This window comes from Punctularia strigosozonata (assembly GCF_000264995.1).
Source record: "Punctularia strigosozonata HHB-11173 SS5 unplaced genomic scaffold PUNSTscaffold_12, whole genome shotgun sequence".
NCBI lineage: Eukaryota > Fungi > Basidiomycota > Agaricomycetes > Corticiales > Punctulariaceae > Punctularia > Punctularia strigosozonata.
The window spans coordinates 39,873-55,566 of record NW_006767444.1 but is presented as its reverse complement, the minus strand read 5'-3'; the positions used below and the strand labels follow the sequence as shown (position 1 = coordinate 55,566).

Sequence of the window (15,694 nt, the reverse complement as noted above, 5' to 3'; positions counted from 1 at the left end):
CCTTCGCTTCCGCCTCCTTCGCCTTCGCCTCCGCCGCCTTCGCCTCCGCTTTCGCTGTCGCCGCGTCTGCCTTTGCCTGCGCCGCCTTCAGAGTCGCCTGCGCCGCCTCCAGCGCGGCGATCGGATCCTCCTCGCTGCCGTCGCTGCTCCTCTCCTCGGACGATCCGCGTTCGATGGGGACGGGGCGGGCCTGAGATCAAGTTCTCTTAGACATGGTAGGTGCTGGGGGAACTCGGTTGGGGTGGGAATTCCGACCCGTCGAGGCGCCGGGTCTTGAAGGGGGGGTGATGTCAGGGCACGGCTCCCACACTCGCCTCATGTCTCATTGTTCTCTTTTTCTGCTTCCGCTTCTGTCCCATTTCGTTCATTTCCCCTAATACTTCCGTCTCCCTATTCGGTCGGGCTCTCCCGCGCCCTCCTAGGCTTCCTGCGCCCTCCTTTTGGCATCTCCCCTATTTTGTTCCGTCGCTCGGCGCTCCTAGGGCCTCCGCACTCGACCGGCCTTCCTAGGCCGGTCCACCGGTCACGTGTCGGGCGCCTGAGGACCCTCCCCTTCTCTCATTGGACCATCTTTCGTTGCGTTGATGGATTACTCATCTACTATATAGTCGCCTGTCGCACCAGGGAGCAACCCAGACTTGTTCTCTCAGTTGCCTCCCTGCCTTGTGCGACAGGTATGTGTATTTCCCCTCGTATCCTTGTATATATACTCAGTTGCCTCCCTGCCTTGTGCGACAGCGTCTCCACCGCCGTCCCGGGGGATCCGCGCCGCTCCTAGGAGCTCCAGCGCGTACTCTGACACAAGCAGCCCGCAAGTAGTCGACGTGGGTGGGAACCGTGCATCCGCTGGAACAACGGCAAATGCTCCTCCGATGCGGGAGCATGCCGATACCTCCATATCTGCCGTCGCTGTGGATCTCCAGCCCACACGTCGCACGACTGCTCGGGTACAGCTCGCTCGTGAACGTTTGAGTGACACAGGCCTGTGGGCATGGCAGCCCAAATACAAGAGGGGGTTCGTGTGGGATGACACAGACAATGTGGTAGCTGGTGGTCGGGTTACGTCCGTCGCCGCAACTGAAACGGCACCTCCCCTGTCAGGAGTACCGGAGAATGAGCTCACAAATGAGTGGGCACTAAGAACGATCGCCAGCCATGCATACCTCTTCCGCATTGTAACTCCTGTCAATGTTGACCTGTTTGAAGAACTGCTTGCAACCCATCCGAATCAACCCTTCGTCGAGTCAGTCGTACACGGTTTCCGTAACGGTTTCTGGCCTGCGGCCAACACAAATGACACCTCCCTACCATCAACGTGGGACAATGCACACCGACCACTACGTGATCCCCGACACGTTCAATTCCTAGCTGAATATCGCGACAAGGAAGTGGAGAGTGGACGCTGGTCTATGGCTTTTGGCACCGAGCTGATGGACGGCATGTACAGCATGCCAATTGGGGTTGTCCCGAAGGGTAAGAACTCCTTCCGACTGGTCAACGACGACAGTGCGGGAGAGTTTTCCGTGAACGCGATGATACCAAGGGTTCGCCCTTCGATCCCTATGGATAATGTTATAGACCTGGGTGCAATACTGCGACATGCCCGGCGCAGTGCAAACCTTCCGCCTGACCGCAAGCTAGTACTATTCAAGTCAGACGTGTCAAGCGCATACCGACAACTCCCTATGCATCCACTTTGGCAAATACACCAGATCGTTACAATTGATGGCCAGCAACATGTCGACAGGTGCAATCACTTCGGAAACCGGAAGGCTGGTGACTTGTTCATAGCGTTCATGAGCTTAGTGCTGTGGATTGCTATCAACGTGCGCCATATCGACGATCTCCTTGGATACGTTGATGATACCTTCAGCTACGACAAAGCAGATCACCTCGAATTTTATGCTCCCTATCACCGCTTGCTTCCGCGGAAGCAGAAGCAACTCCTGGAACTCTGGGACGACCTCTGCATCCCCCACGAAGATCGCAAGCAGGTTTTTGGCTCCCCGCTCCCTATTATTGGGTTTGAGGTCAACGCCAATCAGATGAGCATTAGCCTCAGTCCCGATAAACGTAACGAGCTCTTAGCCCACATCCGCGAGTTTGCTACACTCCCGCTTCATAAACGACGCCGATATCCTCTAAAGGAGTACTGGAGACTTGGCGGCTGGATTAACTGGGCTTTGAATGTCTTCCCGCTTCTTCGCCCGGGACTCTCTCTCTTGTATGCAAAAACTAGAGGAAAAACCGAGCCCCACCAACTGGTATCCATGAGTGTGGCTCTTTCGCGAGATCTCCTATGGATTGCAGATCACATGGAGCGCCTAGATGGTGTCTACCTGTTTGAATCTATCGAGTGGTCAGTGAAGGATGCAGATCTGATCCTTTTCTCTGACGCGTCGATGAGTGGAATGGGTTTCTGGTCGCCAAAGTTCCTATCCGGTTATCAATCCCCACTTCCAGGGCGTGCACCCAACGACGCAATCTTTTACTGGGAGGCCCTCGCTGTCGTCTCAGCATTAGACTGGGCATGCTCAACGCTTCCAATCCCCCGGTGTCTTATAGTTTACTCCGATAACACGAACACCGTCGACATGTTCAACTCGTTGAAGGCCCTACCACAGTATAATGAGCTCTTGAAGACTGCCGTCGACATCCTCTTGCTCCATTCCATCGAAATACGGGTTTTTCACATCCCAGGCAAAGACAATGTCATGGCCGATGCACTGTCTCGGTTCGATAACGACCTCGTATACCAACTGGCTCCCACCGCCTCCATTTCCTTGTTTCAACCCCCTCAGTCCGCATTGGGGGCAATGAAAAAATGAACGTTACAGGAACATCGTCCAGGCAGCCCACTCGGGCCCCTTGGACACGGGAACGCCTAGCGCATGAACGTTCCATCGCACTCGGCTTCGCACTTGAATCATCTACACGCGCGAGTTATTCTAGCGCCCTCCACTCTTACTTATACTTCTGCTGCATACACAACTTTGCTATCCAGCCCACACCCGACACGTTCAGTTTTTATGTGGTATTCATGTGCCATCACATTCGCCCTAAATCCGTTGACTCCTACCTTTCGGGGATTTGCAGCAAACTGGAACCCTTTTTCCCTGATGTCCGTACTGTCCGCCGTTCATCCCTGGTATCCCGTACACTTGATGGTTGCAAGAAACTCAAGGCCATCGCAACCGTCCGCAAACTGCCCCTCACACGCGCACAGCTTCGCTCCTCCCGCTACCACTACCACCTCTCCTCCTCGCATGACAATAAACTCTTCCTGGCCATCTTGTTCACTGCATTCAACGGCCTCTTGCGTATTGGAGAACTCGTTTGGCCTGACCGTCAATACCTTCAGGACTGGAGGAAGGTCATCATGCGACACTCGGTGATGACCTACACGCGCGGGTACGAGTTCCTGCTACCCGCCCACAAAGCCGACCGTTTCTTTGAAGGCAACAAAGTCATGATCGAATCGCGCCAAGGCGACGACGATCCACTATCTCTTTTCCTCGCCTATCTCACCTCCCGCGACTCCTCTTTTCCTTTACTCCCCGCCCTTTGGCTCAGATCCGACGGTTCCGTCCCCACTCGTCGTTGGTTCATATCCCACCTTCACTGTCATTTTGGACCTCAGTTTTCTGGGCACTCGCTACGCTCCGGAGGCGCCACGGCTCTCGCTGCTGAAGGTGTACCTCCCGACCTCATTCAAGCCGCAGGTCGTTGGTCCTCCGACGCTTTTCGTATCTACATTTGCAAGAACCCGACACTACTAGCTTCGCTAATCCTCAGGCGCCCTGCCATGGACGAAGATTAACCTTCGTTTCCCTTCCTTTGCGCACTCCTTTCTCATCGTGCTTGCTCACACCACTTCACCCAAACTCATCCGAAGCCGCTCCATCGCTCCATCTCGTCTCGGCTCCGCAAATAACCCATATACCACTTATACGCCATACGTGCGCAATTCCAGATCGCCGGGTTGTCGCCGCGACCACGCATGCCGGGTCGTCGACGCAACTGCGCTCTTTCCCGCTAACTCTCGTGTGCGCCCCAACGAAGGTGATTAGTCGATTTTAAAGGTAATTTACTAGAGTCTAATCAACAAGTGTACCATGCACGTCTGCGCCTCCCGGCCCCATACTCAAGCCGAGTACTACGCCCAGTGCGCGCGGCTGTCGAATGATGTCTCAGCCAGTACTCGCACCCCGGTCACCCGTCCGCGCGAGACCTCGACGGGCCCGATAGCCTGCGGGTCAGTGACCGGGTGTCTTCCCCCCTGTCTTAATGGCGCCGCTGCGCTGTCTCAGATTGCCTGGGCGTATAGAACAGCGGTCGAGCGGGGAACATTGCCGTTGCCCCTCTCGCCTCGACTGTTGCTCGCCCAGGTAAAATCTTCTCGTCGTCTTCGTGTCCCTCTCGGCCTGACCAGGCTGTTTTCTCGTATAGCATACATTTTAGTTACCCACCCTCATCATGTATCCCCTGTCCCCTCTTTTGTACGCCATACGTGCGCAATTCCATATCGCCGGGTTGTCGCCGCGACCGCGCATGCCGGGTCGTCGACGCAACTGCGCTCTTTCCCGCTAACTCTCGTGTGCGCCCCAACGAAGGTGATTAGAGACTCTCACGGTCAGATATAAAGTGTCCCGGAGGTTCGGAGTGCCAGGGGACAGGGGACAATAAGTTCGGTTCGGGTGCCCCGGGGACATGGGACGAACTTACGGTCGTAAAAGTACAGTATAGAAAGATACAACGTAAGTGATAGCTGCCGGCAGCACCGCCAACGTGTGCCACAGAGTACTAAGATCTAAGATACTAGAGGAGTAAATTCGTACTTAAGGGAATTCTTACCACTTGTGGCAACCTGTACACGCACCGCCCGGATCTGGTGTCAACTTACTACTTAGATCCGGGGCAGTGTCCACCACTGCAGATCCATGAGATGAGAAAATGGTCCATCAGTTAAGCCGTAAAATGACGTCTGACGATCCGCCGTCAACAAAAGGTCCGTTCTGCCAGACCCATATACATGTCAGAGCACAAGACGATTATGCAGCCGACTATCTTCTTCTCCGCTTCCCCGGAACTCTTGGACTCGCTGGCGTAGAATCCGGAGATGCCGGTGAAGATGATGTAAGGGTTGTCTCAGACCGTGGCCCGGAATACGGTGGGGGCATCTCCGACTCCTGCGTAATCAACTGGGTTGGGCCCGCCATGACTGCGCTCGAAGAGACCATGTACGGCGACATGATGGGTATATCGACTTCGTCAGCTTGCGTCGGGAGGACCCTGCATCTGCGTCGCTTGATTCGTCTGCACAGGAAGAAGATGCCGACCGCCACGATAGCCAGTAAAACAATGGTCACCGCGACCGAGCCACCAACGATGGCGCCTACGTTGATCTTGGAGTCTTGGTGGGCAACAGTCGTCGATGCGAGAAATATACTCGAGGAGAAAGACGAGGAAGAAGACGTAGACGTGGACGACGAAGCGGTGTGTGAGGAGGTGGGACTACCAGACGAGGTTTGTGCGCTCGTCGAAGTGACATTTGGACAACGCGAGAAGTTGGGAACGGGATTGGACGACAAGTCTGCTTGTATAGACTCTTTCGAGTACGTGTATAACCTGGGAAAGGATGAGGATAACGTCAGTGTCAGGAATGTGACTGCACTTGCCATGAGCCATCGCTGAAAAAGAGGTTGTACAATGCAACTGGAATGTCAATCTGCTGACTGCACACGGCGGCTTGAACATTAGCAGGCAGGGTCTGATTGACCGCCGATGCGCGACAACTTCCGAGGTACAGCTGGTAACTGTCCACGCGGGCGTCTATGCCGCTCGGAGCCGAAGATGCGTCTGGCGCTTTCTGGCAGCTGAATCAGATCAGAGGTCAGGAAGCTAGCTGACAAGCTGGTTTCGAGTGCATGCACGAGAAATATCTCACTTGAAACAGAGCATTTCGAGCGCCCACGAGACGGAGTTGCAACAGCAATCGTGCACCTGGCTCGTATCACAAGTGTCGCCCGGGATGGTGCCTGCAAAGTCACCGACTTGATCTATGATTCCCATTGGGTCAGCATGAGTGGGTTCGTATGCCATGACGGCCGAAGACTCACAGCTGGGATCGCAAATTTGACGCAGTCGCTGGTAGGTTGTGCATGGTGTTTCGCCGACTTCTTGACTATACCAGTTGGTCTGGTTCGTGGCGCAGTTCGTGCTTGCTGCAACAAGGGCCGGTATCGTGAGTAATTGGAGGATACGTAGCATATGGTGCCGGACTCGTGGAGGAAGAAGAGGAACAGTGACAGGGGAAGGACTGGACGATGCAACGATAGCTTCGCAATAAATGCTAGTGCTAGGGCGTTCATAGCCGTAATCGCATCCCGATTGTTGTGCCAAGTATGGTTTCGGGCGCGGTCTTCGAATGGGTCAGGAAAGCGTCCAGCGGGAGAAGAGCGGTCATATCAGACTGTGCAGTTGAAAGCCCCTACCTCGCATGATGGCAAGATCAGTTTCTACAACGTATAGAAAGATAAAACGTAATAAATAGCTGCTGGCAGCACCGCCGATATGTACCACAGAGTACTAAGACGCTAGAGGAGTAAGTTCGTGCTTCGAGGAATTCTTACCACCACTTGTGCCAACCTGTACACGCACCGCCCGGATCCGGTGTCACCTCACTACGTAGATCCGGGGCAGTGTTCGCCGCTGCAGATCCATGAGATGAGAAAATCCCTACATACATGATATGAATAAGTGACGGGGCCTTTGAGGTCGTCCTTGCCAAAACATCGTACAGCAAAGTCGAAAGTTGAAGTTGAGTTTCAACTCATGTTGTTGGTCCAGTGAAGATGGGAAGCCTGTAAGAAGACACTGCTTGATAGGCATGCGTTTACAAAACTACAGAGCGCGCGCTTCCTAGAAAGTCTTCTGATAACCTGTAATTCGGCGACGATACGGGAGCAAGGCTTACAGGAAGCAGGACTAGGAAGTCGCAGCTGATGACACGTGGCGTTATGGCGCGGTAATATACCCGCGAGGCGGGCCCGGGGTCGCCGGGCTACAGAGCTAGAAGGCTCAGAATTGAACATTTATGAGACCTGATAGTAGTAGCAAATAGCAGCCTTGGATGCCATGATGTTCAAAGTCCAGCGCCCGGCTATGTCGGCAGTGCCCGGCGCAACCTCGCGCACGCGCTTCATTCTTCTCGACGATCGTCTTAATGATCCCATCCGCATACTGGATGTTCCAGCTTACTCTCAGCCTCAGCGATGGATTCTCCGGATACGTGGTGCTTCCAGTGCGACGTTTGAGCCGGACGCTACCAGGGTAGACGCTACTGCCTGCAACGATGGCAGCGTGCAAAAGTTTTCGAGATCGAATCCTAATCATGGTTCAAATGCTGCGAAGACCGGGACGAGAAGCTGGCATTCACGATGACGTACCCAACCCCGTGTCCTGAGCACCGTTCCATGGGAACACCCCCCTCGTCGGCGACCGACATTTTACCTTAACGGGCCCGGCGCTATCCATAATTGGAATAGTAGGCGCTCAAACCCCCACCCCGAAGATGACGTCGCGAACGCTTCGGTCCAGTCCCAAGGGTGATCTGCAGGTGACGCCGCCATTACATACCACACCGCGTCCGCCGACGGCCCTGTGGCGTCCTCCCAAAGCGGCTTTATATTGCCAAATGACTGGCTCGTGAGCGTCATCGTCGACCACCCGGGACTCAAGATGTTCCTCGCCACAGATGCTATAAAGCGCCGTAATGTAAAACCCACACGGCTCATACCATCCCCCATTTCCCCGACCTTTCTCTCTCCCTACTTGCGCGTCCTGATACCATGGCTCCCAAACGTACCGCTCAGGGCATCGCCAAGTCCGACTCGAAGTCGCCCGCGACGGAGCGCAAGATCCTCATTACCGCCGCCGAGGGCCAGACCGGCCGCCTCGTCGTCGACCTCCTCGCGACGCACGAGGACTACGTCGAGAAGTACGCGTCGCTGACCGCGCTCGTCTTCTCCGAGGAGGCCAAGTCGTTCCTGGACGAGTACGAAGACGTGCAAGTGCTCGTGTACGACCCGAAGGATCAAGAGGCGCTCGTCAAGAACATGGAGGAGGTCGACACTTGTCTCCTCATCCCGCCTGCTCGCAAGGTACGCGAGAGAACCTACGAGTTTTTTTTGGCTGGTTGTTGAACGAGCGCCTTTAGGACAAGGCTAAGATTACGCGTACCCTGCTGGAGGCCGCGAAGAAGGCCAAGTCGGTCACGAACCTCGTGTTCCTGAGCAGCGCCGGTTGTGACTATGCCGAGAAAGACAAACAACCCCGCCTGCGCGAGTTCATCGAGCTAGAGACGCTCGCGATGGCCGCCAAGTCCGACTCGTCCTCCGAAGACACCGGGCATTCGCCGTGCATCATTCGGTATGCTCCGCGCGCCGTGCAAAGTATGAACAATACCTGACGAAGCAACGCAGTGCTGGGTTCTACGCTGAGAACCTCTTGCTGTACACCAAGCAAGCTCGCGAGCAGGGCAAACTTCCACTGCCGATCGATTCGAATCACAAATTTGCACCCGTGGGTTCCTCTTCCCGTGTATACGTCACATACATATTCTCATTCACTACGTAGGTCGCCCTCGGCGACGTCGCGCAGCTCGCGGCGTACGTCCTCACCTCGGTGGGGCCTCACGGGCTCGCAGACGAGGTCCGCGGTCAGATGATGGTCGCCACCGGGCCGATGATGGTTGCCGGCCCCGAGCTCGCCAGTGCCGCGTCCGAGGCGCTCGGTTCCAAGCTAGAGTTCGAGAGCGTAACGGAGAGCAAGGCGAAGCAAATCTTGAAATCGCCGCAGGGCGAAGAAATCGACGAAGGTGAGTATAGTCGCTTGCTAACAGGCTCGACGATCGTGGCATTGATGTTGACGGCACGTGTCTTGGTACAGCCGAGAAGGAGTACCTTCTTGAGTACTATTCGCTCGTGCGCGAAGGCAAGACGAACTACGTCTCTACCTCTGCCTTCCATGCCATCTTTGGACATCGCGGCCAAGAGCCGGCCGAGTTCTTCAAAGTCTATTCTGTACGTTTCTCGTTCCACGTATGGCACACAAGCACGTCGTTGATCCGTATACCCGTCTGAAAGGAGGAGTTCAAACCGACTAAACGTCGCAAGGTCGCGGAGACCAACGGCTCTAAAGCGAAAGTGGGCGCGAAGGGCGGCGCCAAGACGAGGTCGAAAAAGGCTAAAGACGAAGACGAAGAGATGGAGTAAATATGACAGCCCTGCGCACACCATAGGGTGGCGGCACCCGACGCGAAGGACGCCGCGATTCGCGTCTCATTTTAGATAAAAACCTATCCCAACTGCGAGCATGTATCCTGTATCTTATAACTTGTGTATTGTTCTGCGTTGTAGCATTATGTGTCCTGCGCTTGGCACCCATCGGCGGCTCACGTTATGTACATGACGTCCACGTTCCCGCCGTTTTCAGAAGCAACTATAGTAAACGTTTGCCTCGGTAAAGAGTGCGATCATTTGAGCTAAGCTACGTCTGGGGCGTCGCGCTCGCGCTCGCCCTCCCGTCCTTCGAGATCTCGTGCCAGTATGTCCCACAAAATGCGATTATCGGTGCGATGTCGCTGAGCCTTTGATTCGCCTTGATGGGTCCCCCGGACCCAGAGGGCGCGAGATGCTACCGCAATGACAAGCAGGGAACCCAACACACGCCCGATGCACCAAGCGAACATGATGAACGCAAACAAGGACGTCATCACGAGATGCGGCGCAAACGACCGCAAGATGAGATGTTTCTGTCGCGGATCTGCCGACGTAGGGAGGAAGCCGTATCCAGACGTGAACGCGATGAGGTCCAACTGATCGGGGAACAGGATCATCGCTCCACCGGCGACGAGCGACCATAGCAGGAAATGAACGCATCGGAAGCTGTAGATGAGGGCCGAGTAGCCATCGACGGTCTTCAGGACTTCGAGAAGGGGGTTGTTGGAGGCGCGAATGAACCTGTCTTCGACGTAGCGTTCGTGGGTGGGATACAGAATCCTGAGGACATCTTCTGGTAACTCCTCTTCCTGATATCTCATCGCTTCCCGAACATGGATCGGTGGATCGACTCGACGAAGGGCTTTTGAAAGATTATGGTGACGGGCTTCCGTGAGATCGGCGCTGCTGTGTCTGTCCCAGATCCTGCGTCGCTTCTGATTAGATCTGTAAGTGTCTACGCGTTGCGGATGCATGCTTGTTTCACTCACTGTATTAGGCTGTCCCCGTCTCCCTTCTCGCGTGCTTTCTGCGAAGGAACCATCGCCGCGTTCGGCGTCGAGTTGCGCGGGGGACGGGATGTATGTGTCGCTGACGTCTTTGATTTGCCGCCGCTTCCTGAGACCGGAGGTAGACGCCAAGAGATTCGAATACCCAATTCGCGGCGTCGGGGTATGCGAAGTGCTTTCAGAGAGCCCGTACTATGCAGATCGTTATCGACGACGACGACGAGATCAGGGTACGTTTTCCCTTACTTCACTTTCTTCTTGCCCTCGTGACCCAAGATCGGAGACGATTTCATCGTGACGGAGATCGGTAGCGGAGGGTGCAATACGCGTTTTCTCTTGATTATGAGGGATGAAAGCTGATTTTGCATGGAGGATTGGTGCTTCCTCGTCGACGGGGGTGGGCAGATTCGAGAAATCGGCTGTTCCTTCGCTAGTTTGCGAAGTAGTGAGGGCAGGGGCCACTAGCCTGGGCTGCGTGAAACGTGTTATCCATGTTCACATGTAGATCAGGCGATTAGCGTACTGTAGATGGGAGGAAATCTGCAGGGTGCGACATGGATGGACCCTCGGGCGTCGCCATTGAGAGAAGGAGAACACAGCAAGAGAGCAGAGACGAAAGAGTTTGGAGCACGCGAACAAGGGTGCTGTCAATCCCGCCACAAGTCGCCGACGTCACAGTTGACAGGTGACAGAGGGATTTGGCCGTGTGGTCACAGTGAAGGGCAGCATTCAGATTGATAACCACTTCTGCATGACGCCCTTCGCCAAAGGTGATGCCCCGGTGGTCACGTATATCATGCAGAGGTTGTAGGCAGCCTCACGCGCAACTCCGTAGTCCTGCCGCAGATTAAGCAAAACCATTCTACGAGACCATATACGGACACACCTTATCATCGCGTTGCCTTCGATGATCTACGATCTCCAGGACGCGCTCGTAATGACGGACGGCGAGTGAGTGCAATCCTAAGAAATGATCAGGCACAGAGTTCGCACAATAGAGCAATTATCCTTGCCTAGCTGCTGAAATGCTCTGCCGAAGTTGTATTCCACTTCGTCTTCAGCCTCATCCGCACGCAGTTGTCGATACTTGGACAGGAATGCAAAAGCCTACGTACCGTAAGCCAGAATATCAGCTATAACATGTCGAACGTTGGCGTACCTGAGCGAGAAGATGGTTACGATTGTCCGCTTGACGCTGCATTGCGCGACCAAGCGAGGCAATAACCATGGACAGACAGATCACAGGGTCATCTACACTGTAGTCTACAGCGTGTAGTAGATAGACTGCGTGATACTGAGTAACGTTCATGAGCCGGGATGGCACAGCTAGAACTACCCACATATTGCGCTTTGATAGCTCTTGGCGGCACAGCAGATTTGACCGTAGACGGTTACGCCCATGGGATTTGGTTTCGATGGTAGAGGAGGAGCATCTCCGGTGGCTTTGCCGCCATCGTCGTCTGCGTCTTCGATTTCAGGGTCCTCATCCCCTCCTTCATCGTCGACGTCCCCGAGTTTTTCTGATACCTGAACGAAGCGCTTGATACGACCATGCCATTGGATCAACTCCTTCTTGTGGACGGCTGTGTCATGAAGTTTCAGTTCGCGAAGCAAGTGTTTTTGGAACGTTTGTGCTATAAAAGCATCCGTGGCAGCAATGCCGCTTCCAAGGGATGCCATCAAAATTCGAATCGGCTCGTTGTTGAACTGATGGGTTATAATGAGCTTCCGAGCATGCCGTACAACTGCATGGAATTGACGAGCGACAACGGCAATTGCTACATATGATAAGTTGAAATGAATATGCGCACACGACAACGTGCTGTTAGAATCACTTATGAGAGATAATCGGATGGTATCTTGTTCATCCTGTTTCTGATAGGCTACTGAAAGCGATATGTGATTGAGGATCTCGTCGGCCAGAGCATATTGATTGCGTTTCGCCAGAATGAAAGTGTACTAGACAACGATCAGCCGTCACTTTTGCCTTTGAACTGTAAATTCGTAGTCTCGCCTGCATGAACACCGACAGCCAATCGTCGAATGATAACCCCCGGAAAATATGGATACGGCCGTCCTTGCCCTTCGCCTTGCGTTGCAGGGAGTCGAAAGCTGAGGTCCTTCGTCAGCCCGTCGTCCCATTTTCGAATAGACGACTCACCGAGGTCTAACTGCAGGCGAGATGCCATGGAATCTTCGTTATCCTCAACGGGTCTAGTTCTAGTCTTAAACATCCCACGGAATCCACCTTGCTGCACGGTAATCGTGTGAACAGACGGTGAGATTCAGCAAGAGCAGGCGTACACGGTTGGAGGTGAACAGCTGTCTCGTCTCTCGAAAGCTCTCCACCATCTTCGCAGCTTCGTGCATCCACTCCCTCTCCACTTGTTCGCCGCCCGGTACGTTGTCGTTCGCCAATCGCGCACGAAGGTCCGGCCATAGCTCCTTAAGACGCTGATAGGACTGAGTAGTCTCCTTTTCCATACGAGCCTCCAGCTCGCCAAGTTGCGCATTCGACATGCGGGGCTGTCCCTTGTTCTTTTGCTTCTTCGGCGCGGATTCGGCGAAGAGCGACCCCTCCGCCTGGTTTTGGCTATCGGTATTCGCACCTCGCGGCGCGTATCGTTGTCTTCTGGAATCGATTACTAGTCAACTATGTTGTGAGTGCGCCATCAACTCATACGACGATGGTTCATACCTTGATAAACAAGGTCAAGAGCTTTGCGAGGCTCATTGAGAATCTCGTATATCTCGGCCAATTTGAGCTTCGCATCATTGTGCGTGGGGTCCATGGATATCACTACGAAGGTGGACATTTAAGGTTCAATTCGAGACAAGCCCTCAACAACCTACCGTGTTCGTAGACCTCCGCAGCTTCTGGGAGCTCCCCCAACATACGGCGGCAGGCCGCAGTTTGCAGTAGGATATACATGCTACTCGTCTATACAGCCCGAATTTAGTACATCCAGGTCATCTTCGTACGAACAGTAGCGAGAGCTCACCCCGGCATCCATCCCAAGCGTCTCATATATTGGTCTTGCCTCCGCATACATTTCACGCTCGAAATATACATCCGCGATTTCCCCAAACAATGGGGCGTAGTCCATGACATCTTCGCAAAGAACGATGCTGACGTGCATCTGTTTGTGGGATCAGCCCATGAATCACGTCACGGTAAACACAGATTATGAGGACCTTTCCCTCATCCAGATCACCCATTTTGAGGCGTGCAACTCCGAGCCTGTGTCTCGCGTTCACATCGAGTGGGTAGTGCCCTGGCTCCACTGTCTTATCTCGTGGCACGAGAACAACGCTTTCAGGAGCATTTCTTGGATCCAGGTCGTACTCGCTATCGTCCTCACGCGCATCCCAATACTTTTGCAACGCGCGACCTTGGAGCCATCGGCAACCACGCTTGATCGTGCGCACCGCGTCCTGAAACCTTTTGAGATTCGAGGAATTGTACAGGTCAGCGAGGACAAGGATGTCCATGAGTCCAAAGCCACCGCCTGGGACCTGAGCGCCGGTTTCTGGGTCTGTAGCAGAGCCGGCGGGGTAGAGGCTTTGATAATGCTCGAACGCGTCGGCGAAGAGCTTAGCGCACAGGTCCAGCTCGGAGGTCTCGATCAACAAGGGGCGAAGCTCGTCAAGGACCGTTAGGTCATGAGGAATTCTCCTTAACAGTGCGAGTAGAGAATGACGCGCCTGGTATGATATGAGTAACGTTGTACGAGGGTGAACGCTTTCTGACATACCGCGCGTACATCCCCAACCTCCTTCGCTAGCGATGCACGTTCCCAAAGCGCGTGTACGTTGTCAGGATCAAGGCTGTAGATCTTGCGGTAGCAATATAGCGCTTGCTGCATATATCCCATCTCCCTGTCCCCAGGTAAGCTATTGAAACGGAACAGAGTAATTTACCAGGCATACCTTGACTGCTTCGCCAGTTCATCCCATTCTTCCGGATCGTGTTTGAGATGTGCTGCCATGATTCGGAACTGCAGTGATTTCTTGTCGTCGCCTATATCGGTATAGCACCGCGCCAACACGGACCAGGCAGATGATGCCCTCGGCTCAATCCGGATGACCTCTTGCATAATCCTGATAGCCTCTTCTATGTTGTTATCGACGAATGCCTGATTGCCTTCGCCTATGAGAGCCCGTACTTGCTGAGACAGCACGGGACCTGAGCGACGACCCCGTTTCTGACCCTGTCATAGGTCCAGCTGTCAGCCAGATGCAACTGGATTCCAAGTGCAATCAGCCGCACCTTGCGTCTACGAGCGCCTATGCCAGATGCAAGGCGTAGGTCGTCCCTGAATGCCGCATCCTGGTCTTCAATGTTGATGTCCCATGTCTTCGTGAGGACACCGGCAGGTGCATTCGAAGTCCGATCCAGCTGGCGTATATCGGCAACGAGGCGACTATTGGAGCGTTATAACCTGGGCGAGCGGCGCATATATCCCGGACGCACTCGAAATCATTGTCTATTTCCGTTTCACCCTGTGTTCCTGCCACGGCAGCAGGGTCCACCTCGTCGTCCGTCTCTCCTTCCGCATCATCATCCTGAGACGACTCCCCGCTTTCACTAGGCTCCGAGGTGCCATCTTCTTCCTCGTCTAAGTGCAGCTTAGCCGTTGTTCATTTTGCTACCGCTCGCTCACATACCAAGGAGATCGTCCTCATCCGACGCGTCGGGTTCCGGTGAGCTTCTTTGGTGCATACGGGGCCTCGGGAAAAGGTCAAGCAGAGAAGAGGGGTCTAAAAGTGATTGTGATGGCGCTTGGACGAAACGGCCGTGTATTCGAAAGTCAAAGCGCAAGCGCAATTCACGGTCACGCACGACCGCCACGAGGTTATCTCAAATCTTATCTTATCTCACCGGCCAAAATCGGCAGCAGTGATGGAAGACAAGTCATGGAATACGATGCATCTACTTTCTCGTAAACACGCTGCTTGGGCGACGAGCCAGCAAACTGAACCCAAATTGCTCGCTCGTCGGCTTCAGGCAGGTTGGTAACGAAACTAGCATGTACTCAGGTTACGGTACACTTGCTCTTACGTTGATGTATCCATTTCATGTCGCCGTGACAGACTCTGTCAGAAACGAGCGATCGCCAGCCTAGAAAATGTCACTGCTCAAGTTCGTTCCATTCTACGGGAGTAAATAGTTCGTAGGCGTCCTGTATTTTATACGATCCAGACGTCAATTGATGTTTCTCAGACGGCCTTCCAAACTCGGTGAAGTTGATATCCGATGTTCAATTAGGAACTAACCATAACCTGTGTAGTTGAACTTCGCAGAATACCGTCAGCATGGAACGGCATCGAGCTGTCAAGCGCTGGAAAGTCATATCGACTCTATTGTCCGTGCCCTAGACTTGGCTATGGGCGAGAACATGTTTG

General features: G+C 54.1%; 6 protein-coding genes across 6 annotated transcripts; 5 read left to right on the top strand and 1 right to left on the bottom strand.

Annotated features, from left to right (window-relative positions):
• Window positions 1–872: 872 nt before the first annotated feature.
• On the top strand, window positions 873–1,598 carry PUNSTDRAFT_73849 (uncharacterized protein; the record flags this gene model as incomplete). The annotated part of the gene is made up of 1 exon (XM_007386777.1): window positions 873–1,598. A coding segment is annotated over one exon (726 nt), but the record flags the coding sequence as incomplete, so codon positions are not given.
• Window positions 1,599–1,796: 198 nt separating this feature from the next.
• On the top strand, window positions 1,797–2,888 carry PUNSTDRAFT_115628 (uncharacterized protein; the record flags this gene model as incomplete). The annotated part of the gene is made up of 3 exons (XM_007386776.1): window positions 1,797–2,363; window positions 2,701–2,734; window positions 2,851–2,888. The coding sequence occupies 3 exons, from the start codon at window positions 1,797–1,799 to the stop codon at window positions 2,886–2,888; spliced, it is 639 nt and encodes a 212-aa protein (XP_007386838.1).
• A 95-nt stretch (window positions 2,889–2,983) lies between these two features.
• PUNSTDRAFT_30536 (uncharacterized protein) lies at window positions 2,984–3,715 on the top strand (the record flags this gene model as incomplete). Its single annotated transcript, XM_007386775.1, has 1 exon — window positions 2,984–3,715. A coding segment is annotated over one exon (732 nt), but the record flags the coding sequence as incomplete, so codon positions are not given.
• Window positions 3,716–4,953: 1,238 nt separating this feature from the next.
• Window positions 4,954–6,058, top strand: PUNSTDRAFT_46540 (uncharacterized protein; the record flags this gene model as incomplete). The annotated part of the gene is made up of 4 exons (XM_007386774.1): window positions 4,954–5,008; window positions 5,111–5,270; window positions 5,325–5,649; window positions 5,957–6,058. 4 exons carry the CDS (start codon window positions 4,954–4,956, stop codon window positions 6,056–6,058), a joined length of 642 nt encoding a protein of 213 aa, XP_007386836.1.
• Window positions 6,059–7,850: 1,792 nt separating this feature from the next.
• Window positions 7,851–9,275, top strand: PUNSTDRAFT_46539 (NAD(P)-binding protein; the record flags this gene model as incomplete). The annotated part of the gene is made up of 6 exons (XM_007386773.1): window positions 7,851–8,162; window positions 8,219–8,430; window positions 8,484–8,583; window positions 8,638–8,878; window positions 8,950–9,083; window positions 9,147–9,275. The coding sequence occupies 6 exons, from the start codon at window positions 7,851–7,853 to the stop codon at window positions 9,273–9,275; spliced, it is 1,128 nt and encodes a 375-aa protein (XP_007386835.1).
• Window positions 9,276–9,412: 137 nt separating this feature from the next.
• Window positions 9,413–15,207, bottom strand: PUNSTDRAFT_122145 (TPR-like protein; the record flags this gene model as incomplete). The annotated part of the gene is made up of 20 exons (XM_007386772.1): window positions 9,413–10,216; window positions 10,271–10,759; window positions 10,812–11,125; window positions 11,175–11,251; window positions 11,302–11,395; window positions 11,448–11,572; window positions 11,629–12,066; window positions 12,124–12,247; window positions 12,303–12,400; window positions 12,450–12,540; window positions 12,593–12,933; window positions 12,987–13,088; window positions 13,142–13,229; window positions 13,291–13,428; window positions 13,484–13,993; window positions 14,044–14,167; window positions 14,219–14,499; window positions 14,559–14,712; window positions 14,763–14,907; window positions 15,171–15,207. The coding sequence occupies 18 exons, from the start codon at window positions 15,205–15,207 to the stop codon at window positions 11,018–11,020; spliced, it is 3,075 nt and encodes a 1,024-aa protein (XP_007386834.1). The 3' UTR covers window positions 9,413–10,216; window positions 10,271–10,759; window positions 10,812–11,017.
• Window positions 15,208–15,694: the final 487 nt, after the last annotated feature.